Below are 26,850 nucleotides of genomic sequence, written 5' to 3' on the forward strand. Positions count from 1 at the left end.
AATTTTTTAAAAAGTGTGAAGTGAGATTATTCATAGTCACACTAAAAATAACAACATTTGAATGTTTCCTAGCTTCCCTTGAGAAGGGGTTCCACAGCCTGGGAGCAGCCACAAAGAAAGGCCCCACTTATTTGTCTGCACAATATGCAGAACATGGGACCTGTCAGGGTAACACCTTATGATGTTGGGTCATTAGAATCAGAGCCTGGAATTTAATTTGTGGGGGGGGGGGGCAGAGAATTGGAGCTTTTTCTTAGTTCTGCTGACTCTGGTCTCAATTAACATTTGTCTTTGTGCTCTCCTTAGAACTGAAGAAGAAAGGAGCTGTCAATATGTTTGTTTTAAAATCAACTTCTCCATTCTGTTCTTCTTCAGTGCGTTCACCCTGCCACATATCCTATTTGGTCTGTTTCTCAGTTTAACCTAGAGAATTTATAAAATTACTTAATGATGCAGTTTGGTATAGTTTTTAATTTGTTGCTCCCATTGTTCACTTAGAAGGTAACTCATGCACACCAGTGCATGTGCACATTGATTTAATCCAGATCCACACATGGGGAATATTTGCTCTCTGTATGCCTTGGACCTCAACTCCCTGAAGTCCCAGCCAACATGACCGATGATAAGGGATTGTAGGAGTTGCGGTCAAGAGCAACTGGAGGGCTAACTGCCCTCATTTAAGTGCAGTTTTTAAAAAGAGCCTAGATATGATCTCACAAGTTGTTGCTTGATGGTGATTTAATAATCTTTTAATTACATGCACTGGTTAATAGTAAGGCAACAGAGACACCAAGTGAACATTAAAACAAAGTGTACATTTACCATGGTTTGAACAAAGTCCAGGTATTAAGACATGCATGGTTGATTGCAAATAAATCACTAAAACAAGATCAGAACCCACTGATCCAACTGAAATATTTAATTGTATTCAAAGCATCTCAGCAACCAGAAAACATGGATGATAGGCTATTATGCTTGGCTGTATAAACTTAATCTGGGATTTTATGACCCATTTCTTCTCCTCTTCCTATGTAGATCTGAACTACAGCATCATAGAGTCAGTGGATTATATGTACTGTAGACCAAAGGCTATTGAAAACTCCCACATATCTGGCACCTCTAGTCTTCTTGCTGCTTTTTTCCCCCTATCACACCTATCATGGAATCCTCCCATCCCAAACAGCTCCTTCAATTCCTATCATTTCCTCCAATCAAATATACATCTGTCTGCTACATTAACCTACATCAATCATGATGGTTGGACTGGATGGCCCTTGCGGTTTCTTCCAACTCTAGGATTCTATGATTCACTGGGTCATACCATCTAATTTAGTTTCTGTTGACACTTGCATCCTTCAATGATGCATCTGATGTAATTAGGCTGCAAAAATTAGGCTTCAAGACTAAAATATCATAGTTTGGGTTTCAAATATGCCTACATCCAATAACCAGGGGTTTTGTGGGGGTTTTTTGCTTGTATTGCACTTTTTTCAGCATCATGCCTGCTAACATCTGTGAGACTCAAAAATTAGCTGACTGCTTTGTGATTTTTAATTGATTTAACCCAGAGTATTAACACTCTCGTCTGGATGTTCATGTACTGAGATTACTTTTTAAAAGCACTGAGGATCTCTTATGATGTGAAAACCACCAAAGAACCAATAGGCCAATGGGAAGGATGTATCTTAGAATAACAACCAGTTAGATGTGAGCTTTACATACATTATCAATGATACCATGAATTTATATGCAAAGGTTGGGTAAGCTATTACAAGCCCCAGTCAGCAAGGCCTTCGGCTAAGAGGTCTGGGGGATAATTGAGTTATGGTCCCAAAGAATAACTTTTTGAGAGTCTGATTGCCTGACTCTGACCCTGGTAGTCACCGAATAATAAACTTACTGCAGTGCCATGCATTGTTTTACAGTACTCAGAGATAATAAAAGGCATGAATTCAAATTAGTCAATGCGTTTTATCACTTCAGACAACGGCGGAACAAAATGCAAGTAACTTCAAGATAACAGAGGATAGTGACTTCAATCAGACCATCAAACAAAAGCTCATCTACAGCAAAATATCAGAACTTAATCCTGCATTGCAGTCTTCATTAACAGTTCACAGTTCATTCCCCCAAAAAGTGGGCAGAAACCCTACAGAGAGCTATACAAATTTCATATTATATTGCACTCCTATTCCTGTTACCTGGTGGAATTCTGGATTATGATAAACCTTTTCCCAGATTTGGTCATACTGTTGTGAGTTAGAAGAAGTCATAAAAACCGATGTAACAGACTTTGGTTCCAGTACTGCTGCTGCTTGCTCCTGGAGAGCCACCATCACCTGCTCCAAATTGGAAACCTAATTGGTGACAACAATATATTGTAGTTTACCAAGGAAAAGGCACAATTCAGCTACCATAGGCTATGTGTATGCAAGAAAGAGAGCTTGTATCAGGGATCACAGCATTGTCTGCATAGCATGGCAGGTTTACCCTCTCATTGCAGCAGAAAATATAGTTGAAAGTGAAATAGCCTTAGGCTATTGCCACACTGCAGAAGAACTATAGTTTGACACCACTTTAATTGCCATGGCCCCATTCTCGGAATCCTGGGATTTCTAGTTTGTTGTGGCACAGCCAAACCTCTCTGACAGAAAAGGCTAAATATCTCACAAAACTACAAACCCCAAAATTCCATAGCACTCATCCATAACAGTCAAAGTAGTGTCAAACTGCATTCATTCTCTAGTGTTGACACAACCTTAGATATGAAAACTGAAAGAATGGTATTTTATTTAGGATTTCATCTTCCCAAACTCCCTTCTGGCTTGATAAACACACAGCTTATCACTTTTGTGCATTTCCATAAGACAGGGAAAGTTCCCTGACCATCTTTCTATCATTCTCTGGGGTTAATCTGTTTGGGCACCATACTCCTGGTAGTAGGGCTGAAACCTGGGATGAGTGTGGCCACAGGTAGGGCCTCTTCTTTCCATACACACATGCACACACACACACACACCAACCATTTTCCTTTTCTCCTTATGCAGTAGGCTGCCTGGGAAGGATATATTAATATTAGACATTTGAACAGAATACTTTTAGAGGGTTTTTGAAATTAGGCTGTGGGTCACAGATTGCTCAACTTCACCATCTACTTTGGAAGATGACATACAAAAAGAATAGGGATAATACAATGGGGAACAATCCACAGAAAGTAGCTCCAGAACTGGAATGTCTATAGAGCAGGTTACTGAGGAAAAAACTGAAATACAGATAAATAGGGAAGTGTTCACATTGTATATCGACAACAGAACCAAGGACAATTGGCTGGAGTCAAATTAAGCTATCCACAATTAGACCACAATGAAATCTGTGGAATTTAGGCTAAATTTTAACTATCTTAATTTATTGATTTTCATGGAACCTAAGTCTCATTCATGTGGTCTGGACCTCATTCAGTAGTGTTTATAACAAATAAATGTTAAAATCAAGGAAAACTTTAATATAATTTTTTTAAGAATGCTAAAAGATGATGAGAACAAGTGTGGTATGGTGGTTAAAGTTAGACTATAACTCTGAAATTCTGGTTTGTTGTGTGCCTTCAAGTTGTTTCCAAGTTATGGTGATCATAACGCAAACCTAGGGTTTTCTTGGCAAGTTTCTTCAGAGATTTGCGATTGCCATCCTCAGAGGCTGAGAGTGTATTACTTGCCCCAAATCACCCAGTGGGTTTCCATGGCCAAACAGGAATTCAAACACTGACCTCCAGAGTTGTAGTCCAGTGCTCAAGCCACTACACCATACTGGCTCACATAAAGCAGGGTTTGAATTCCCTTCAGCCATGGAAACCCACTGAGTGACCTTTCGCAAAATACTTCTGTTTACCTTTAAAAACTTTGACTGAACCAATAGCAATTCATCCAACTTTTTCCACTGTTTCAATTTTATTAATTGTTTTTGTTGCCATGGATCTTGTTTAGCTTTAATCTGCAGAAAAGAACACAAAGGACAGACATGTAATGAAGACTTCCCTGTGCAGATGTGACCCTAAATCTAACACAATATTAACCAAGCTAGTGCTGTTGTCCTGGATAACCCCATTGAGTAAGAGTTGTAACAGCTTCTTGTACAGCCATTGGACCCACAAAAACCTGTTCTGAATGCCAAATTGAACTAACTACTTCAATAGCTAATGAAAAGGGATTTCTGCTCATGGAACTGAAAAACACAAGAAGGCCACGGAAAGAACATTCCTCCCCTAATCTAGCAAGACTGGTCTGTGACAACCAATAATGGGTTGTCCTCCAGGTAGCCTCCAGGTGGTAACTGTAATTCGAGTTAGCCTCAGCCAACATAGCCAGTGATGAAAGATAATGGGAACTGTGGCCCAATAACATTTGAACTGCAACAAACTACCCAAGCTTGGTGAACATAATCATTTTTCTGTATGCAGAATAATTCTTATGTGTGTGAAAAGGAGCTATGCAAGGAGGTAGGGGAAAAAATCCTAGCAGCCTGTACATTTCAAACACAAGTGTACTTGAGTGTTGTGCAGAAATGGCTAGATGGGAGCATCTCCCCATTTTCCCACTCTACAGCTGATTGGTATTGTCTTGTTGTTTTTGTGTCCCTTCAAGCTGTTTCTGACTTATGATGACCCTTATCATGGTGGTTGTTTGTTTGTTTTTTTGTCTAGATTTGTGCAGAGATGGTTTGCCATTGCCTTTCTCGGAGGATAACTTGTCCAAGGTCTCCTCAGTGAGTTTTCATGGCTGAGTGAGGATATGAATCCTGGTCTCCCAGAGTCAAACAGTTACACCGCACTGGCTCTTAGTGAGATTTAATTGTGCATGATTCACACTCTTATTTGAGGGGTGGGCAAAGTTTGTCTCTGAGGCCACATCTGCTGCAATCAAAGTTTGTTTGTTTGTTTGTAAGTGGCAGGCCCCCCACCCCCCCACCCCTGTTCCCAAAACCATCCTTTTTCTGGCCATAAAAAAGTGAAATGCATGTAATTAATCTTTTAAACAAATTGCATTGTTTAAGATCAAAACAAGAACAACAACCATTTTTCAAAACCAGATGTGAACATTGTGTTTTACTCTGGATCCAATTAAATAGTGTTAATAAAAATCAAGCAAAATGTTAATACAAGAGAATTTCAGGAATGCTACAAGCTGATGAGAGTGAGAATGGGCAAAGGAAGTTCCATGAAGTCCCCACCACTTCTTGATTTTGTTTTGTTCTACATTTTTCACAGCTTTCCCTAGAAACTCCTTGTAGGGCAAATAAATACCTATAGTGACATGCCGAAGCCATCCATTAACTGAGCAGTGGTAGGCAGTGACATCACTAGAGTTGGTGTGTCCTGGTGCAAGAATTTCCCCCTCCGCCATTGACCTCCTCCCATAACACACCATACAGAATCCTTAGTAAAAAAAAATGTTCTAATATATCACTGAATGTAATGGCAACAGTTGTGACATAAAACAATTAGCAAACTTACAATTATACCTTTAAATTACAATATCATATGCACCGCCTGAATGTATTTACATGTACATAGTTCCATGTGATTAAAGTGAAAATGTGGTAAGATGTGATGTTTTAAAGAAAAATTTAAAAGAATGAAAACATTCTAAAAACCTGAGGCCTCTCCTTTCTTTTCCCACTGAGTCTCGCGCCACTCACACCATCTGTCTCACTGAGCTCCAACATTTTAAAGGGATGCAGGAAAAAACCACAGCCTGTTTCTGCCCAAAGACAGATGTTTGAGGAGCACCCACCCTTACAGTGTCACCTGGTGCATTCCACACATCCTGCACATCCTTATTGATGCTGCTGGCGGTAGTAAAATGCTCTGGGACCCAGGAACATCATCCTATCACTACTATGTTTCGGACAGCTTCAAGATGTAATTATATCCATTTTTCTCAAAAGTAGTTTTTCCAAGTTCTAGTCTGTCCAAATATCAGAACAGCTCTTTCAGAGTTGAAAGTGCCAATCATATATCTGATGTGTATTTGGCATGATTCTGTGCTGAACGGCATACAAACAAATTGATAATGAAGCTCTCAGGAGCAAAGCCAGCAAGCTGACTTCCACTTAGGATAAAGAAAATGGTTTACCATTGAGAATTTGGGAAATAGAAGGCCCAACAAGTTTCCTGTAGTGTGAACAAATAAATTTATCAATATATCAGATTCAGTTGTTTTTACCTTTATAAATGGAATCCAGTTGGCTTTTTTTTTCAAAGCCATTTTTGAGTCCACCATATCCCAGTTTTCTGATCCAGGATTGCCAACATCATAAACAGGAAATGTTCTCATTGTCTGTTGTTTACTGAAAATGCTTCTAAACTTTTGCATGACCTAAGTGCCTCAAGAGAAAAAAAAGCTCATTAGGTGCTAGAAATCAGCATACTACTTTCCATTGGTCACTGCAAGTGTTAATCTATATAACTGTGTTATAAGAGTTCTAGCACAGGATCATATCATTACTGCGAATCCAGAAAAAGCTATTTTCACTTAATCTATTTGTACTTAGCATTGACGTTTAATACTAATTGTACCTGAAGCCAAAATCTAACTTCTAGTTCCATTAAACCAAGGGTGGGAATTGTGCAGCTCTTCAGAGGTTGTTAGATTACAATTCCCAGCATGCCTTGCCATTTGCTATGCTGGCAAAAGCCACAGGGAGCTAACGTTCAACAACATCTGGATGGCCACACTTTGTCCATCCTTGTATTAAATCAATGGGTGTTTACTTACAACTCAGCTATAGATCCACTGAATCTATACTAATTAGAGCTAGTAGATGGCTTTAGGGCAAAATTCTTCAGATTTTCCTTACCATTGCTTTGAAACTATTTTAAAAAATAGAACACAGGGCATGCAGAAGGGAAGTTGTTCATCTTTATTGAACTAATTGGTGACTTGGACTGTGTCTTTGAGCTATGGATTTTCCATGACAGTAGATCAAAACAGCATATAAAAGATAAGACATTTGGTCAGTTAACCGCATAAAGCAAGTTTGTGGAACAAAAATATCACTGCTTGGGAATGGTAGAGAACATCCATCTTTGGTAAGCACCTCTTTTGAGGGCCTCTCCTCCAAAGTAATATATGGCAATAGAGCAAGGAAGGGGAATATGTGGTCTTCCTGTTATTGTTGGACTGAAAGCAAAGTCAGTGGTGAAGGTTGATGGGAACTGTAGTCCAACAAAATTTGGATGGCTGCATGTTCTACATGACCCTATTCCTCCACCAAAGGGCTCAGATTTTGAAGTTATCTCCAAATCTGAGTTTTTATTACTACACAGGTATTTCACCTATTAGGAACAGGAGAACATAAATCTACAAAATGAGGTGCTATCATACCCCAGAAGGAATTTATCAAGGAAATTCAACACCATGCAATGGCACATTTGTTGGGATTGCCCATTATGTACCTTAGAGTCACTCTGCTTATTGCTTTAGAAAAGACTGATCGATATGTTAGAAGAATGAAGAAAACTGGAACACTTTCTAGCCAGGAAGAACATTATGATGAAAGGTGATGCCAAGATTCATTCTGTTCGAAAGATGCCCAAATTACATGAAATGCTGACAAAGATTAATTAGCTTAGGCACTGCCAGTGTTTCCATACTAGAGGGGTCCCTGCTGAGATGCAAATGGACTTTAAATTTCCTGGACTTTGGCAAACTCCCTACTGCCACATGGCCAGAAGGAGGAGGAGCCTGCCTGCAAAAGATATCCTCCCCAGCATGCCATCTTTACTAAGGACTGAAACAACATACAGGCATCTGACTAACATCTCCAATTGTTTTTTTCGCCTATTTGGTTTGTAACATCTTGTCTAATGAAGAAGCCCATGGAGCTTTGAAAGCTTGCAACAAGTATATTGTGCATTTTGGTTGGCCAAGGCAGGTATCACTGATGGATTTTTGTTTGGATTTGTTAAATGGCCCACACAGCTACCCCTGTATGATTTTTAAAAGCATAGTATGCCAGCAAAATAAAAAGGGTAAATGAGAATCTGGCCTTTTGCTAAGTGCAATGGCCCATTTCAGGGCTTAAAGTTACTATTTATTACTCTTCACAAACACTATAGCATTGCACCAGCATATATAATATGAAACCATTATTTAAATTACCATGGAAAAAAGTTCCATTTCATTAGCAGAATGCCTGAGGTTTTCTACATCATAGTTGATACCGAACTGAGAAAGCAAAAGTCTGAGTTGTGGCTTCAGTTCTTCAATTTCTGTACTGCGTTGTGGAAGTGTAAAGGTGGCATCCTTTGATAAGGCCCCTGAAAGAAGGCAGAATCATTTGAACAACACAAGAATGATTACATGTGGTGGAGCTTTGGGAGCAGCAGCTACTGAAACATGTTTTTAAATACACTTATGCGTGCCCTGGGCATTGGATACCTATCCAGAGACAGCCCTACCATTAGGCAGAGTAAGACAATTGCCTCATGTGCCTGAGGGCACTTGACATCCCATCCCAAACGATTCCTCCTGAGTCTGCTGGAGGACAGACTTGTTTATAATGCACAGACTATCCTTCACTCAGTAAACCTGCAGCATTTGCCATGCACTGCCCCCTTTACACTGGTGATGTAGGATGCAACTCCCAGTTCAGAGTTTGTTTCTCCACAGAGAATTACAGTGGCCTAGAAGATCCACTAACAGTGAACAAGAGAATGTGAATAAAGCTTTTGTTAACGAGAATAGAATCTTAGACTGCATCTGCACTGCAGAAATAATGCAATTTCAGAGTGCTTTAACTGCCATGGCTCCATGCTATGGAATCCTGGGCTTTGTAGTTTGTTGTGGCATCTGAGCTCTCTGTCAAAGAAGGCTATATATCTCACAAAACTACGAGTCAGAGAATTCCATAATATTAGCCATAGCAGTTAAAGCCATGTCAAACTGCATTATTTCTGCAGTGAAGATGCAGCCTTAGAGTTGGAAGGGACAAGAATGGCAATCTAGTCCTGCCATTCATAACTACAGTATAGTACTCCTGAAAGATGTCTATTCAACCTCTGATTTCAAGACTTCCAAACATAGAGAGTACGCCATCCTCCAAGGTAGTCTATTCTAGTGTTGAACAGCTCACACAATAAAAAAAGTTCTTTCTAATGTTTAAGTGGTGATATGATAGCCCTGTTTAAATATTTGAAAGGATGTCATATTGAGGAGGGAGCAAGCTTGTTTTCTGCTGCTCCAGAGAACAGGACCCGGAACAATGGATGCAAACTACAGGAAAAGAGATTCCACCTGAACATTAGGAGGAACTTCCTGACAGTAAGGGCTGTTCGACAGTGGAATGCACTTCCTCAGAAGGTGATAGAGTCTCCTTCCTTAGAGGTCTTTAAACAGAGGCTGGATGGCCATCTGTCAGGGATGCTTTGATTTGGATTTCCTGCATGGCAGGGGGTTGGACTGGATGGCCCTAGTGGTCTCTTCCAACTCTACGATTCTATGATTCTATGATTCTATGATTCTATCTTTTCTTGGAATTTAAATCCACTGGTTCATGTTCTAGTCCCTGCATCAGCAGAAACAAACTGGCTCCTTCTACATAATATCCCTTTAGATATTTAAAGAGGGCTATTATATCATCTCTCAGTCTTTTCTCCTCTGAGTTAAAGATCTCCAGCCCCCTAAGTTGTTCTTCATAAGGCTTGGTTTCCAGACCTTTGGTTTATAGACATCTAGATTTATAAAGAGGAACACATAACAAAAATAGAAAAGAGACCCAGATCCACCATAAGGCTTTTTTGCTACTAAAGAACAAGATAGTGCCACTTTGCCAAACTTAAGATAGGCCTGTTACAGACTGCCAAAATAAAGCTGCTTCGGGTCTCTTTGGAGGTATGCTATTTAAATGATGCATGGGTCCTAAGAGTCCGGAGGTCGCGCCAAAGCCACACTCCATTCCTAAGCACTGGAGTGCAGCTTTGGTGCAGCTTCCGGATTCTTAGGATGCAACCATAATTTAAACAGCATACCTCCAACGAGACCCGAAGCAGCTTTATTTTGGCAGTCTGTAACAGGCCACTGTTTCTTTTTGCACTATTTGGCCAGGCTGTGAGCAGCCAGATGACCAGATGGCCTTTTCTAGGACATGTCCCAAATTTCAACTTCCTGCCCAGGAGGAATTCCAAAATGTCCTCCATTTGGGACATGATTAAGAAGCCCATTGAATAACACCATGTTTGCTGTTCCCCTTTGAGAGATGTAGCTGCTTGGCAGCCTGTCCTTGCTACAAATAGGGAAATAGGATGGATTCTTCTAAAGTTCTTTTTTCCTAGGAGCAGCAGACAAGACCAGGGTGCATTTGTTTCTCCAAGGGGAAAAGGGCAGCAAACCTTTTGGGCAATGGGCTGCTTGAGGACGCAATGCAAATGTGGAAAGTATTTTCCCCTTCTCAATTTCTGTACAATGAATAAATGAAAGGAAACATTTCAATGTAGATTCAGTCAAGGGTTTGTTGCTCATAAAGTCAAATTTTAAGCATTTGTTTTGCTCAGAGTATATTGCAAGCTAACAAGGCATTTTAATGAAGATAAGTTCATTAGAAAAAATACAGTTGAGTACATAATAAAAGTCAGTACAGTATATGTAATATAGCTATAAACGCCCCATATGAAATGAATTTATATTTCTATGAGTGTTTTTAGCTTTTCTTTTGTAATGTCCTACATTTTTCTTGAATGTTGTACATTTTGCAGCACTTTGTCCTCCTTTGCGGTTAGGACATCTGGTTACTCTGATGAGCTGTCTAAAGAATAGCTTTTCCAAGCTGTTAATGGGACAGCATCCCCTACAGCTCCTGTGGGTAGGAGGCTACCTTGGAGTGGGAGAGGAGTGATCAGGGCATGAAAAGGAAAACCAAACTCTGGCCTCCATCATTGTGTCACTGTCTTCTCGCCCTCCTTCTACCTAATGGTATGCTGAACCTTCCTTTTTCATAGAAACTTCTGTTGAGAGACTTTTTCAAGTTAGACTTCAAAGCCCATTACCAGGCACAGATGTCTCCTGCACAACAGCTTATTGACACACCAAGAATTTTAATCACTATGCAACAACTTGCTGAAGCTCAATAAGGCTCATGAGGGTTTGTAGCGTTATATGTAATCTAATTTATTATTTTATTGCTTGGCAGTAATGGGCCATCTGTGTTCCTTTTCTACACTTTGCCCTATCTTTGCTTTTAATGTTTTACTTAATCAATTTTCTTTCTGTTTAATCAATCCAGCTTAGATCTATAGCACACATGAAGCTGGAGACTTTATTTAATATCTGTAAAACAAATGGTTCTAGATAACTTGTTACTGAAAGTAAACAGCAAAGCAGCAAATCATTTTGATTAGCTTTCTGTCTCCATAAAAGCCCATTTTCCCTTCAGAATTAATAGCCAGATACAGACTGAGTAGTCTACATATTCCCCCAAGCAACTATCCTGAAATGACCTTAGTTGCTGTCTAAGGTAGAATGAGAGTGTCTACACACTCTCAAACTAGCTGGTATAAAACAGCCACAATCCACTAATTACACAAAGGGAGATGAGATAAATGGTACAAAATGGCATTTCCCCAGAATCAATACTGCAGTTTCCTACAATAAAGATTTTCAAAAAGTTACTTTTTAGACTACACTGCCCAGAATAGCATGGGCAGCAAGTGTGTCACCTGGACAACTCTGAGAGCAGTAGTCCAAAAATGTGATTTTTCCAAGCTCTGCTTACAGTAAAAATGGGGACTAGGAGAAGCCAGAGACCATACACAACAACTGCAGATCTATTGTGCTGAAAACGATTACATGGTACAGAGAGACCCTAAGGTCCTTCTCCAATGGGGTGCCCTGCAGATGGCCTTGACTGCCACTCTTATCATTTTTGATTATCACGACCATTGAGGATGATGGGGGTTGTAGTCCAGTGCATCTGGAGAGCACCAGACTGAGAAATGGATGTGAATGAAATTATTTCTTACCATCTGGCACAGATGTGCTAGGCCAGACAAAGAGCTGAATATTGGGAGATAGAAGTTCTGTTTTGCTGGGAGTTTTGACTGCATCTCCATCATTACAGGATGGTTGTCTGTCAACAGCCACTTCTGTCCTGTGAGAGATGGGCAGGTACTGGAGTACCTACAAAATATGAAGATAGATATGTCAAAGAACCATGGGAACTGTAGAATATGTGATGCTAATGAGAATGGATTGAGATTTCAGACATTCTCTGAGAAATACAGTTCATTAAGATCTACATGCTGCATGCTCCTTAGTCATGACATTTATAGGAGTTCTGGCATCCATCAGACTTTGCTACTTCTAGAGAATATTGCCTCTCTCTGTGTGTTATGAGCTTTCAAGTGGCTTCCAACTTATGGTGACCATAACACGAACTTATCATGGGATTTTCATGGCAAGATTTATTCAAAGGTTTACCACTGTCTTTCCCTGAGGCTGAGAGCCTGTGACTTGCCCAAGGTCACCCAGTGTTTTTTTGTGGGTTTTTCGGGCTATGTGGTCATGTTCTAGAAGAGCTTCTTCCTGGCGTTTCGCCAGCATCTGTGGCTGGCATCTTCAGAGAATGCTTGCCTGGAAAGGACTTGGGTATATGTATATTGTGTGACCTGGAAAGGCAGGTGTGTATTGTTCTGTTGCATGCAAATCACTCCTGCCTTTCCAGGTCACACAATATATATACCCAAGTCCTTTCCAGGTGAGCATTCTCGCCAGCCACAGATGCTGGCGAAACATCAGGAACAAACAAATCTAGAACACAGCCACATAGCTGTGTTCCTCCACCAGTTTTTTCCAAGAGCTCTCCAAGGGGCTGAGCCTAGTTGGGGGCATGGTTTAGCACCCTGGACAGCTTATTTAAAGTTCAGCCTAACCATCGAGAGCTTATTTAGCACCTTGTTGACACTGAAGCCACTAGCTTCCACTCCTGTCTGCTATAGTCGAAGTGGGGAAGGACTACCTTCCCAGGGACCCATTGAACATCTGAAATTTGCACCTTTTGGGGTGAGAGCTTGACAAACCTGAGAAACCCTCATGTCTTGTTGATGGATGCAAAGTAGCATGCAATATTCCTATTTCCTTTGTGGCCATGATTTCAACTTACAAATGTTAAAAGACGTGTGAAGTGAAGCTTAGAGCTTCTATTCTCTGTTTCACAATCTGTACCAGTCATCTTACCCGGAGGTAGTTGTGAACAGCCTTAAGTGAGTGCAAGTGGCATATTAGCCATTGTGTGTAAATAGTCAGGTCTTCTTGGGTCACTAAATTGGTAGGATTTTCCTTTCCGGTCAGGAAGTTCTCTCGGGCACTTGACAGCCTCACAGCCCTTTGAACAGCATCATTGTACTCCTGCATAATATGAGCCACTTGTTTCTAGGGAGAGAGCAGGAGCAAGAGAGAAGAGGAGTTGTTTTCTCAGAAAGATGAATTAATAAGCAGGAACACTACAGTTTATAGTTTACCCTTCCTCTCTAAATGAGAAAATCTGAGGAACAGGAGTTGTCATTTATGGGGACAATTAAATTGTACAAATAAAATCTGAGCTTTTTTATTTAAAAATTCATTCTGAGAATGCTTCCTTTTAAAAAGATATATTTGGAGACATTATAATTTTTTATAGCATACATGGCCAAGCACTACAAAATATTTGGCTTCCAGCAACACATGTCATATAAATCAACTTTTACTGATGTTCCAGTGCCTGCTCCTGATGATTCTCTAAAACCTTTGGTGTTCGAAATACTTTACACATGAAGCAGGCACATATGGCAGGACTAATGTTGGCTTCAGCAGTTCAAACTACCAGTGTGAGGGGGCAGTGTATAGTGTGACATAATCTTTTAATATTCCTCCACCAAAAAAATCCTTGCATATAGAAAAGTGACACATCAAGAAAAAATTCTAGCTCTTTGTGAAAAAGACAAGCACTTTTCTTCCAAGAAAGGGGAAAAACCACCAGCTTTCAAACCTCCATCATCATTCCTGCTTATGAAGCACAGCAATTGGCATTATTAGTGCAATTTTATTAAAAGAAAACCTATATCCATTTTTACAAGCTTTGCTCCTGCCAGATCATGCTTACAGCTCAGTTCTTGTTACTTACCTTAAAGAAAAACACATATACCTGAACTGTGCAGCTCTGAGATTTTCATACCTGGTAGAATGGATAGAGTTGTTCAATAACACTGCTGTGCTGACAAAATCTTTTCCATCTGAGCATGTGTAAATATTTGCTTTGGACCAACTGTGTAATTCTGTCTGTAAAAAACTTCACCAAAAGCAATAAATTGTGGAGATTAAAACAGCACCATTGCTTCCAAAACGCAACGTATTATCACATATGTAAGTGGAAAAGATATCTGCAGATATCTATTCCATGTTGGTATTTAAAGGTGTTTCTTTTCTACTTTACTTTTTTAAAAAGAGATTTTCGCCAGGAACTAAGGACCTATGAATCTAGCTCTTTAAGCTTAAAAAGGTCGAAAGGGCTTAAACTTCTTTTTTCTAGAACAGCACCCCAGCACTCATGATAAACTGCTATTGAAATTTATGGGGATTTCAAAAAATTAGATTATGTCAGGACAACAATCAGCTGTTTGAAGGAGAAATTCAAAGTTAAGAATTCCACTGGTCTAGCATTCAACCTAAATCCCTTACATGAAATTAAGCAGTTCTTTGGAACTTGGGGCTATACTCCTCCTAATCCATTCAACTCCTATACAATTCCTGCAAGGAAGTGACAATCAGATTTGAGGAACAACAGCAGAGCAGAGCTGTCTCCCCAATCTTCCAATGGCGAGAATCCTAGAGGCAGCATGGCAGGATTTCATTTCCCCTGGATGAGAACAACTGCAAGAGTAGTGCATTAGCAAGTTATGGTCTATGCTACAATTATATGTGCAGAATCCTACTCCAGGCAACATAACAGCTAATCCTGTATCAGATTCCTAAAGCACAGCAGTTAGAAGCTCTTTTGGGACCTGTTGGCTTTTTTCCATGCCAAACCCAACTAAAATAACCATGATTTCCTTAGACTTGTACATGTGTGTACACAGAGAGAGAGAGACACATACTCATTCTCTTTCTTTCTCTCTTCCTCTTACACATACACACTTCTTCTCCCTACTACCCTCCTCTTCTTCTCTTCCCCTCTTATCTGATACACACTTCTCCTTCCCACCCAATTTACTAAGCAACCAGCTGAACACTTAAAGACAGCAAGCACCAAGGCTCACAATCTCTGCTACATTTGGTCAGGATATTCTTTTCACAATTGTCACACTAAAAAGTGAAAAGCAACTGATAAGAAATGCCCAATAGCTAATCCAAAAGGCTCTAACACAAAACACAAGGAGCTGGCTGTGAGCAGGAAGCCTCATTTAAAGCTTCTGAAACAAAATGTATGCTGACAAATACTAAATGGGTTTTCAGATCTCAAAAAGACAACCATTACCTGGTGCAGTAATAAAGGTAAGCTTTCTGGTGTATAGTCTCTTTTTAGACAGCTCTCTAACTCCCTCTGCAGGACATCAGCCTGAATTACAAGCGACTTTGCCTCTGCAACCTGTAAATTATGGACATCAAAGCAAAATTAGGACACTCTGCATTTTACCATCTTTCCAGGTCTTGCATTCAGGACCTCATTGACACAGCAGTTGAGTTCATTCAAATTCACTTTCCAATTCAAATTTACCAAGATCTCAAATTTACTGTCACTATGATATCCTGAGCATTCCATCCTTTTCACAGTCCGGACTAATTTATGGTCAGGGGTAATACAAAGACCCCAGAAAGAAAGGGGAAGACATTGAAATCATGACAATACAGTGGACCCTTGTTATACGCTGGGGTTTGGTTCCAAGATCCCCCATGTATAACAAAATCCGTGTGTGCTCAAGTCCCATTAAATATAATGACATAGCAAAATGGTGTCCCTTATAAAAAATGGGAAATCAAGGTAAATTTATACTTTTTTAAACATTTTCAAACCATGGATGCTTCAATCAGTGTATAACAAATCTGTGTATAAGAAGGGCCAACTCTATTTTCTTCTCCTGACTGTCCCCTCCCTTTTGCCAGATTAATATAGATTGGGCATAGGGCCTATTGCTTTTAATGCTCCTCATTCTGAGACTTTTATATCAGGGAGGATGGGCTGAGTGACTCTAAGACGGTAGGGATGTCATGGCAGAAAACATGGCAGTTCTTCATAGGCCTAGGATGGTTCATTGCAGACAGAGCAATTATGCATGTGCCTGAGAGTAATTTTTTCCCCTTCTCCTCTGTCTCCTCAATTTGTTTTCCTTCTTCACTTTCCAGAACAGGTCTAATCTGTGAGCATCCTAAAGGAATGAGGAGCTTTGGAGTCTCTGGTTCCAAGGGCATTCAAAAATGGCCATGAACACCCTGTTTCAGCCAATGTTCCTACATTGATATATGCTGCTGAAGGCGGGGGGGGGGGGGGGTACTGTATATACGCATGTATAACTCTAGAAATTGTAGTCTAAAAATTGACCACAAAAAACAGAGTCAACTTATCCACAGGTCAATATAAGTGCTGTACTTTAACTCTTATTTTACAAAAGGAATTATATCCTGGTGGAAGGCAAGAGTGTAATGTGTTCTGGAAGCACTGATCCGCCTCTACTCTTTTATCCATTCAGCCTATAGTGTGAACACAAACAGGAGGGCAAATGTTGTCCCCATCTTCAAAAAGGGGAAAAAAGAGGATCCTAACAATTATCGTCCAGTTAGTCTGACATCAATACCAGGAAAGATTATGGAGCAGATCATTAAACAGAGAGTCTGTGAACATCTAGAAGGCAATGCCATAATCACAAAAAGTCAACACGGATTGGGTTTCAGAGAAACAAGTCATGCCAGACAAATCTGATCTCTTTCTTTGATAAAATTACCAGCTTGGTAGTTGAAGGGAATGCTGTGGATATAGTATATCTTGATTTCAGTAAGGCCTTTGACAAGGTTTCCCATGACATTCTTGCAAACAAGCTTGTAAAATGTGGGCTAGACAAAGTAACTGTTAAATGGATCTGTAATTGGTTGACCGGCCGAACCCAAAGGGTGCCAACAATGGCTCCTTTTCATCCTGGAGGGAAGTGACCAGTGGAGTCCCACAGGGCTCTGTCCTGGGCCCAGTGTTATTCAACATCTTCATCAATGACCTGGATGACAGAATTGGGAGCATACTTATCAAATTTGCAGATGACACCAAATTAGGAGGAATAGCTAATACTCCAGAGGACAGGATCAACATTCAAAATGATCTGAATAGACTAGAAAGCTGGGCCAAAGCTAACAAAATGAAATTCAACACAGAGAAATGTAAGGTACTGCACTTAGGGCAGAAAAATGAAATGCACAGATATAGGATGGGGGACACCTGGCTGAATGAAACTATGTGTGAAAGGGATCTGGGAGTCCAAGTAGACCACAAGTTGAACATGAGTCAACAGTGCGATGCGGCAGTTAAAAAGGCCAATGCAATTTTAGGCTGCATCAATAAAAGTATAGTGTCTAGATCAAGAGAAGTAATAGTGCCACTGTATTCTGCTCTGGTCAGGCCCCACCTGGAATACTGTGTCCAGTTCTGGGCACCACAATTCAAAAAGGACATTGAGAAACTCGAGCGTGTCCAAAGGAGGTCGACTAAAATGGTGAAAAGTCTGGAAACTTTGCCCTATGAGGAACAACTCAGGGAGCTGGGGATGTTTAGCCTGAAGAAGAGAAGGTTAAGAGGTGATATGATAGCCCTGTTTAAATATTTGAAAGGATGTCATATTGAGGAGGGAGCAAGCTTGTTTTCTGCTGCTCCAGAGAACAGGACCCGGAACAATGGATGCAAGCTACAGGAAAAGAGATTCCACCTCAACATTAGGAAGAATGTTCGACAGTGGAACAAACTCCCTCGGAGTGTAGTGGAGTCTTTTTCCTTGGAGGTCTTTAAGCAGAGGCTAGATGGCCATCTGCTGGGGATGCTTTGATTTGGATTTCCTGCATGGCAGGGGGTTGGACTGGATGGCCCGTGCGGTCTCTTCCAACTCTATGATTCTATGAGTTGTGCCTGCTGGAATTTGTTCGTTGGTACCATTTTGCTTTGCTTTATCCTTTAGATCCCTTGTTACATGCCCCTGAGTTATACCCTTGAATTATCCATGGGTCATATCAAAATCCATAATTTTGGCTCTAAAACCTGCCCTCCACTTACACGTGATAGTTGTGTATATACTAAAAATAAAAAGCCTCTGTGAGTTCAACAGGACTTACTCTCAGGTAAATGTGAGGCAGTATCTCTCTAGAAGCCAAAATGACTACACTTAGGCTGTCATACTTTGGCCACATCATGAGAATGCACTACTCATTGGAGAAAACAATAATGCTAGGAAAGGTAGAGGGAAGTAGAGAGAGAGGAAGGCTGTATGTGAGATGGATGGACTATATTAAGGAGGTCACGGGTATAACAGGAACCGAGCACAGCAGTGGAGGACAGGGAATGTTGGAGATGTCTCATCTACATGGTCTCCATGATTCATAATCAGCTTGAGGGTGGATAACAACAACAAAATATGAGGCAGAGGATGGCAGCAGAATTACAGCCCTCCCCCCCCCCCCCCCACAAGCATTACTGTTCTGGGATGTTTTCTAGTTGGGGTGTATTCACACTGGTATTTTTCAGCACTTACCTGTAAACATTTCTTCAGTGCCAACTCCCTTTCTCTTCTGAAATAATCAATGTCTTTTGGAAGCCGAACAGAGCTATGAAAGATTACCCAGACTGATTTTAGACCAGTGTAGAAGAAGCAACAAAGATTTTTTTTTAAAAAAAAAAGTCCATCTAGAATTGATGCAGAGGAGATGATTTGGTCCGCCAGACATTTTGAACTACATCCCCCACAGTCCCTGTCCATTAGCAATGTTTGGTAAGGCTGATGGGAATGGTAGACCAGGTGGGCAAGGGTTCTCCACCTCTGATCTGGAATTTAACATATATTAGACTGCTGCCACACTGCACAATTAATGCTGTTTGACACAGATTTAATTGTCATGGCTCCATCCTATGGGATCCAGGAATCTGGAGTTTGTTGTGGCACAAGATTTCTCTGACAGAAAAGGATAACTCTCTCACAAAATTAAAGTCCCAGAATTCCATAGCATGGAGCCATGCCAGTTAACACAATTTCAAACTGCATTAATTCTGCACTGTAGATGCAGCCCCCGTCAGCCATTTGAAAAAACTCAAGATATTTGTGATAGCAAGCTGGCCTAAGCCTCTCTACCAACTGTTCAGCTCAGAGCATGTGGACATTTCCCCCCTGCCCATGCTGATGACTGCTGTTTTATTTCACCCTGCTCATAGCAACCAGATCATCTGACTCACTAAACACTGTCAAAATAAAGCACCAGAATGCAAAACGGCCAAATGAAACATGCAGAAGAGTATATGGAAAACTGCTGACCTGAAAAACCCACCTCTTAATGGGACTACACATTGTGAATATAATGGCGGTTTTAGGATACATTAAGTCACAACTATCATGTGAGTTAGGGCCTAAACAGACAGGCCAAAATAAAGCTGTTTCGGGTCATTTTGAAGGTATACTGTTTAAATGACACACATATCTTAAGAGGCCAGAATCTGCACCAAAGCTACACTCCAGTCCTTAGGTCCGGAACATGGCTTTGGCATGACTTCTGGCCTGTTAGGATGCATGCAGCATTTAAATAGCATACCTCCAAAGTGACCTGAAGCAGCTTTGTTAATGATACTAAAACAGTTGAAGAAAGGAGAGAGAGAGGAGGTGGAGAATCTGGGTGGATAATGAGAAGCGGAGCGAAAACAAGAAGAAATGGCTAGAACCAGATAGCATGGCTAAAGGTAATGAGATCATTTCTGTTTTTAAGATGTAGACATGAGGCCCACATTAAAGAATGAGATTAAAAAATTGTCAAGACTGAAGGTCAATCATACAATATAATATATTATTTGGAAATGGAAAAAACAAATGGGGCAAAACAAGTAGAGAAAACTGTATCAAAAAATCAGTGTAAGTTCAATGCTTGATTGGTGTCTAACACTGCAAGCCAGATTCTTACAATTAACCTTAAAGAACAGTCACATGTATGGAAGGGACCTGCACTGGAGCAGACTCATTCATTTACAATACAGCCAAGGTTCTTCCATGGAAAAAATGATTATCTTTACCAGTTTGGCGTTCCTTGCAGAACCCCATTTCCTTCTATTTCTTTCTTTAGTTCAGCCAACTGTGTGGCTAGTTCCTTTTCCACCTGCTGGACCCTTTCAGTTGAAGAGATCTTGTAAATTTCATCCATTTTACCTTGCTTCATAGAAAGGAAATACAGAAGAAGCTTAACATTCATTCCAAAGTGAACATAATGGTATAATACCCCATTCACACACACCATATATCTCCTAAACACCACACAGGGCACTCAGGCCATTCTGCCAAGCATGTGATCTCACTCAACCCATGCTGCTGCCTTGCTGCTTTTGTACTATTGCTGTCTGAGATGCTGACCTCGCCAGAAAAAACGATAACATCTCCCAGGTTGATGGTTAACTTGAACCAGCTGTGCCTTATCACCAGGGAAAACCTTTACCTGCCAGACCTGATATGGTCAACAACAGGAGTAACTCCAAAGGAGGAAGGGTTCCTTCAAAGGACATGCTTTAGTGGAAGATCCAAGAGCAAGGGCCATCATTCCTTAATATTTAGTGAATGAGAGGTTACACTGGGAACTTTCCTGTGAAGGGGTGCTTATTTTTTGTGGCATATTTCCCTCTTCTAGTTTACCTATTTATAATATGGAGGATCAAACGAAGGCACATCTCAAGATACTTAGAAGATGGTCTTTATTAGCTGACATTGTTATTGTTTTGTGCCTCAAAGTCATTTTTGACTTATGGTAACCCTAAGGCAAACCATACCCGGCTTCTAGTTTACACGGAAGCTGCACTGTAATAGTTTGAATGGCACATGTGGCCACTGTGTACATGTGCCGCGCCGCCACATGCACAAACCCCATTCAGTATAATGGGGCTCGAGCATAGGCGGAATTTGCCTTATGCGGGGGGGGGGGGGGAAGAGTCTGGAACGGATCCCCCGCATAAGGCGAGGTTCCACTGTAAAGGGTTTTCTTGGCATAATGAAAACACAAGGAATCGCTGCAACTTTTTTAATATTTTAGGAGTAGATGGTAGAAAAATATGGATAACATTCAAAGACACACAAAGGTATCCGGGCTAAAGGGAAAGGAACTGCCTGAAAACTCAGAAAGATTTTGTAAAAATGGGAGATACTGTATATACTCATGTATTAGTCTAGAAATTTTAGTCAAAACATTGACCCAAAAAACCTGAGTCAACTTATCCATGGGTCAATGTAAGTACTGTATTTTAACTCATATTAAAAAAGTAAGCATCCCCTGGTTAAAGGCAAGAGTGTAATTTTTCATGGAAGCATATCTTTCCCTTGTATTCAGTTTTTTGGCTGAGTTACTTGTCTCTGAGCCTCATCACTGTGTGAGAGGGTAGAAAACTCTGGATTCAAAATAGTAGTTGTGTAGTGACTCCACTTTTGAAGAGGTTCTTGAACAAGTTATGTTCCTTTTAGCCTCAAAAGTTTGCTTTTGGGGAAACAGTTTTGCTGTCCACCATGAGAACCATTTTGTGGATGGACAGATATAGGCAGCAGCTCCAAAAGTTTGGGGATATTTTTTGATACAGAGCCATCTTGTCATCAAGCCTGAGATATTAAAAAAGAATGCATACAAAATCTAGCGCTATTGAAAGGGATTAATATCAAAAGTGGGAACAATTGTTAGGTTCCATATGCTGCTCTGTGTTTCAAATATACTATTGTGGTTGCATCTCCTTGCATTGTTTCCATTTGCCATAGTTTAGCCTCTTGACTCTGACTTATAATGTACTCTACTATGCCAAACAGCATTTGCTGCTAAGAGCAGCATTTAATATTTGGATGAGAAGATTACAATACAGCCAGAGATAATGGCAAGGTTCTAATAAAAAGGAAAATTAAGGCACAATGGAGAATAGGTTGCACACATCATCCAGTTTTATAGTAGTAGTAAATCTGGTTATACATCCTCTGTTGAATATAAACTATCAGATGCAGGCGCAACATACCTTTGAGTAACAGGTTTGTTTAACAGCCTCTTGGCAGAGTTCTACATACAAGCCTGCAGCAGGTTTTCTTCCAGTATAAGACAAGATAGAAGGGAAGACCTGGAATATTTAATGTGACAACTAAGAGATATTAATGGAGGAGAGGTTTATTCATGAGTCAGGATGCTTAAGCAGAAAACTTACTTTGAGAAGCTGTATATCTCTGACTGCCGCCTTGTCACCCTTCCACTAGCATCTAGGATATGGAACTTAGTTTGTTGCCACAGAGCTCTCCTTGAAGTAAATGCACTGCGAAATAATAATTGTATGTTCAAATAGACACCCAGTCCTGGCCTTTGGAGACAAACGGACATATACAATTTGACCAATAGCCCCGTTTCAATGCTTTCGGTAAATTACAACAAACCAAAAATAAAAATAATCACCAAATATGTATAGTTTGCAATCCCAGATCAGTTGCATTTGAAAACCAATTTTCCTAAACTTTTATTGGAATTCTAAGGGTTTTTCTTATTTTTAATTCAGGTATTTTCTTGCAGTGGACATGATGATAAAAATTGCTAGGATACTACTGGTGTGTTTAAATGCATTTACAGCTCAGTTTTGACTTCTTTTAAAAATCACTTTCAATGCAATCCGAATGAATTTCATAGAGTGGAGAAGCTTCAACTCAAACTTTTTGAATAGGAGAATGAACACCAGGTAACATTTTCATTGTCACTCCCTAGGTAACTTTGCCTGACCATTGTATGAGTGCCTTCAATTTGCCACTTTATTTATGGTGACCACATGAATTTCATATGGTTCCTTCCTCTGCACCTGGTATTAATTGCTGATCTCCCATTTAAGTACTAGCCACGGCTGATTTGGCTTAGCTTCCAAAAAAGGACAGGATCTGGTAATTTGGTGGCATTTGCAGGTATCTATGAAACCCACTGTGTGACCTTGGGCAAATCATACTTAGCCTTAGAGCTCACAGCTAAGCCACTGCAGTTTGCTTCTCTTGGAAGATAACCAAGACATAAGGAAAACATTACATACTATTACAGGAGATACCATTAGTCCCAGAAAGGTTATGTTCATCTGGTCTTGTTAAATCTTGAATCTACTTCCCATAGCACCAGCAGTCATATTTCATGGAGGACAAATACACATTATGGGGGTAAAAAATAAGAAGGTCTTACTCCTCTTATGGCTGTATACATAATATAGGTATACCTTGGTTAACAAAGTAGATGTGTTCTTGGGCATTACTTCTTTAACAGAAAATTTGGTACCTGCGGAAGAAATAAAACAAAAATTGGGATGGTTCCTGCACCATAAAAAATTGCTGTTTGACATGTTTCAGTAAACATTTATTCAAAATGAATATATGTACATAGAGTAATTCCGGACCACCACCCACCAACCCGTGGATACCAAAATCCACAGGTGCTCAAGTTTCATTGTCCCCAACAACAGAGCAGCTGCATACATGCTCCATCACTGGGGACAATAGGGGCTGTCTCTAATGGCAGTTTGGCCACATTCATGTGCTAACATTGGGGACAACACAGGCTTGCCATCCACGGATGCTCAAATCCATGGATGGCAAGTCTGAGGATACTAGGCAATATGTTAATCAGGAACTGATTCATCTGTTTTATGCTGCTTTTCTGGTACCAGAAAAAGGGGCCAATTTGCCAAAGACTGGAAAGCAACATTATACGGTTGATGGGTTGCCTGTCAAATTGCATGTTTTATGTAGTAAAAAAATTAAACCAGGTATATGTAATGCAAATTGCCTAAGATGCCATACCTACATCACTATTCCTTCTGTTTCAGCTTCTGTTATCATTACATTATTTGAGGCCTAGGCCTGTAGATTCTTTCTACACAACATTGCCAAGATCCATCCATTCCTCTCAGCCTCTACTGACAAGACTCTGGTCCATGCCCTAGTGGTATTGTAACCTTCTTCTGACAGGGCTTCCTCTCCGTCATCTCCATCCTTTAATCTCTGTCCAGCATTCAGTTGCACATATTATCACATCCGCTCACCGCTTTGACCATGTTTCTCCTCTTTTATCCTCCCTTCATTGGCTCCCCTTCCCCTTCCACATCCTATACAAGTTTTTGTTGTTGACTTTCAAAGCCCTCCATAGACTGGCTCCTCCTTATTTATCTGAACTTCTTTCTCCTTACATTCCCACTCCTATCCTCCGTTCTGGTAGTCAAGGTCTCCTGTCCCAGCCTAGGACTGCCACTGCCCCTCCTGGATTTGTCCCTTCTCACTTGCTGCCTCTTACTCCTGGAACCTTCTTCCACCACATGCACACCTCATCACTTCTGTACCCAGTTTTAAAATTGAGTTAAAGACTATATTGTTTAGAGAAGGGTTCCCAGGGGGGAGCCCTTCTCTGCCCCAGGATGCCTCATTTTAACTATCCATTAAGAAGCCAAGCCCTCCCTCCATTTCATCTGCCTTGGTCCAGGCCTCAGAGGTAGAGAAGAACTGCTGGACCTGATCCCCTTCCCCACCACCATTCCCTTCTCCTTTTGTGTCATGTCGTTTTAGATTGTAAGCCTCAGGGCAAGGAACCGTCTAATTAAAAAGATTGTATGTACAGTGCTGTGTAAATTTACAGTGCTATATAAATAAAGGTTAATAATAATAATAATAATAATAATAATATATTTTATTTTAAGAACTCAAGGCAGTGTACATGGATGTCTTCCTTGCTTAATTTTATCCTTGGAACCAGCTTTGAAGGTATATTTAGGTTGAGAGATAGTGAATGGGTCAAGGTCTCCCAAGTAAACTATGTGGCCAAGTGGAAATTAGAACCCAGGTCTTCCCAGTCCAACAGTCTTAACCATCCCACATATTGTCACATTTTCCTACCACTGATCCTCATCACTGCTGTGGTGAAGGAAAGGAAACATCATGGGTAAGCTTCTCAAAATGTTACACGGCCATCACTTACTAATGTTTCCATTTTGAGATTTTCATCCACTTCTGCTCCTAGAATAAGACTCCACAATCTAGTACTTTCCTCATGGCGACTCCTATGAATTTCACACTGAGGCTTAATTTCCATTCTGAATAGTCAAGAAATCAAGCTACATTGGTTCTAATTTCATAGTAAGCAACCTCAGCCACATGTTAGGGGCAGTTTTCAAGGGTGCCATGGGAACACCTTGCAAAATAAGACAATTTCCAGGCACAATAGAAAACTGATCATTGTCTAGATCATTGTCTGTATGTACAGCGCTGTGTAAATCTACAGCGCTATATAAATAAAGTATCATCATCATCATCATCATCATCATCATCATCATACTGAGGCTTTCTTCTGGCTTGGCAGAGGTTTACCCCATCTCTTGGACAAAAGAATGCAGCCCAAGTAATGCTCAAACTCAAGATATTTTTTTAGCAACCAATGAGTTAAATTTGAGTAACTGTACATCTGTATTCTACTCAAAGGCAAATCAAAAAAGCTCATCTCAAAACTATCAACCCCCCCCCCCCCCGACTCACTTGCTGTTAACTAAACATGCAAGCTGTTACTTGCAGCACAATACAAATCTATTCTACATTGTTTCCAAGGTCTGGACCTCAATTATATTCTATAATTATAGCTGATCAGTTTTATTGCCTCCTATAAAGGCCACAGGCATGATTGAACAAGCTGAATTAGTAATGAGATTAAGATCAGAATGTAGTGCCTAAAATTTTCAGAGTAGACATGATTAATGACATTACAACTTGTCTGTCTTCTTAAAAACATACTAGTGAAATGCTTGTCATTATAAAGGGAGAAAATGAGAAAGGAGACAAAGGGTTCTTGTATCTAGTTTAGGAAATTCTTATCAAGTCTAATTAAATTGCCAAGACATGCAAACTGGAACTTTTAAAGTACAACTATAAAGCATTTAACCATCTTGCATAAACCATTTTTTTCTCCTCTTACCTCCATAGTGATCAATACAGGCAGCCAGTTTAGTTTTGCTTAGCTCTTCTCTGACAAAGCAATGTACTGTGTGACATAATCCTCGGTACAGAATAGCTCTTTAAAAGTCTTTTATTTGCAGCTATTTTGGCATAAATTGACAAAGAAGAACTAATGGACTGTGCATAACACAGAAGTATGCAATAATTTAAAAAAAACCTGATTGGATGTGATTTATTTGAAATGCCTTTCCCTCCCCACTTTTAGATTGCACAGATTAAGAGCAATACGATACCTGGCGAGAAAAGCAAGGTCACAACCTCCCAAGCGCAGAAGGTAAACAGCCTCCAGCAGAGCAAAGAAAGGCCCTGTTGTGTTATTGGAAACTGTAGCAGCAAATCATTTCTCTTACAGGTTTCTATAGTAAATGTAATCAAAGACCAAGGTAGCTATGGAAGTACTCATCACAGTGCTTGTGTAAGCTTGACTGTAGCCATAGGAACCCAAGTGTGTGTGTATACACACATGCACAAAGAGAGAAAGAGTGTCTACTGAAGATTTACCGTACTTCTAATAGGTGAAGCACTGATCCAATTCCATCCATAAAATGTGGCCTTCTACTAAAAAAGGAATACAACCACAGATATACCTCAGTTGACGAAATCAACACCAGAGTTAGAAATAACAGAAA

General features: G+C 40.2%; 1 protein-coding gene across 2 annotated transcripts in view; it reads right to left on the reverse strand.

The window, feature by feature from the left end:
• LOC149311230 (uncharacterized) overlaps window positions 1-26,850 on the reverse strand; it is a 121,764-nt gene that overhangs the window by 93,169 nt on the left and 1,745 nt on the right. Inside the window, exons 2-14 of one of the 2 annotated variants that reach the window (XM_089530598.1) lie at window positions 23,446-23,504; window positions 22,411-22,515; window positions 22,228-22,326; window positions 20,266-20,402; window positions 18,746-18,818; window positions 15,499-15,609; window positions 14,200-14,313; window positions 13,224-13,418; window positions 12,011-12,167; window positions 8,157-8,314; window positions 6,219-6,371; window positions 3,886-3,987; window positions 2,202-2,357 (exon numbers count right to left, since the gene is read on the reverse strand). In XM_089530598.1, coding sequence (XP_089386724.1) covers window positions 2,202-2,357; window positions 3,886-3,987; window positions 6,219-6,371; window positions 8,157-8,314; window positions 12,011-12,167; window positions 13,224-13,418; window positions 14,200-14,313; window positions 15,499-15,609; window positions 18,746-18,818; window positions 20,266-20,393 — 1,347 coding nt within the window. In that variant the 5' untranslated portion in view covers window positions 20,394-20,402; window positions 22,228-22,326; window positions 22,411-22,515; window positions 23,446-23,504. Of the gene's footprint in view, window positions 1-2,201; window positions 2,358-3,885; window positions 3,988-6,218; window positions 6,372-8,156; window positions 8,315-12,010; window positions 12,168-13,223; window positions 13,419-14,199; window positions 14,314-15,498; window positions 15,610-16,960; window positions 17,122-18,745; window positions 18,819-20,265; window positions 20,403-22,227; window positions 22,327-22,410; window positions 22,516-23,445; window positions 23,505-26,850 lie in introns of those variants that run through there. The other variant, XM_089530599.1, reaches the window with a different exon arrangement.

This window comes from Sceloporus occidentalis, unplaced genomic scaffold (assembly GCF_023333645.1).
Source record: "Sceloporus occidentalis isolate IW3139 unplaced genomic scaffold, rSceOcc1.0.p SCAF_6, whole genome shotgun sequence".
Classification (NCBI taxonomy): domain Eukaryota; kingdom Metazoa; phylum Chordata; class Lepidosauria; order Squamata; family Phrynosomatidae; genus Sceloporus; species Sceloporus occidentalis.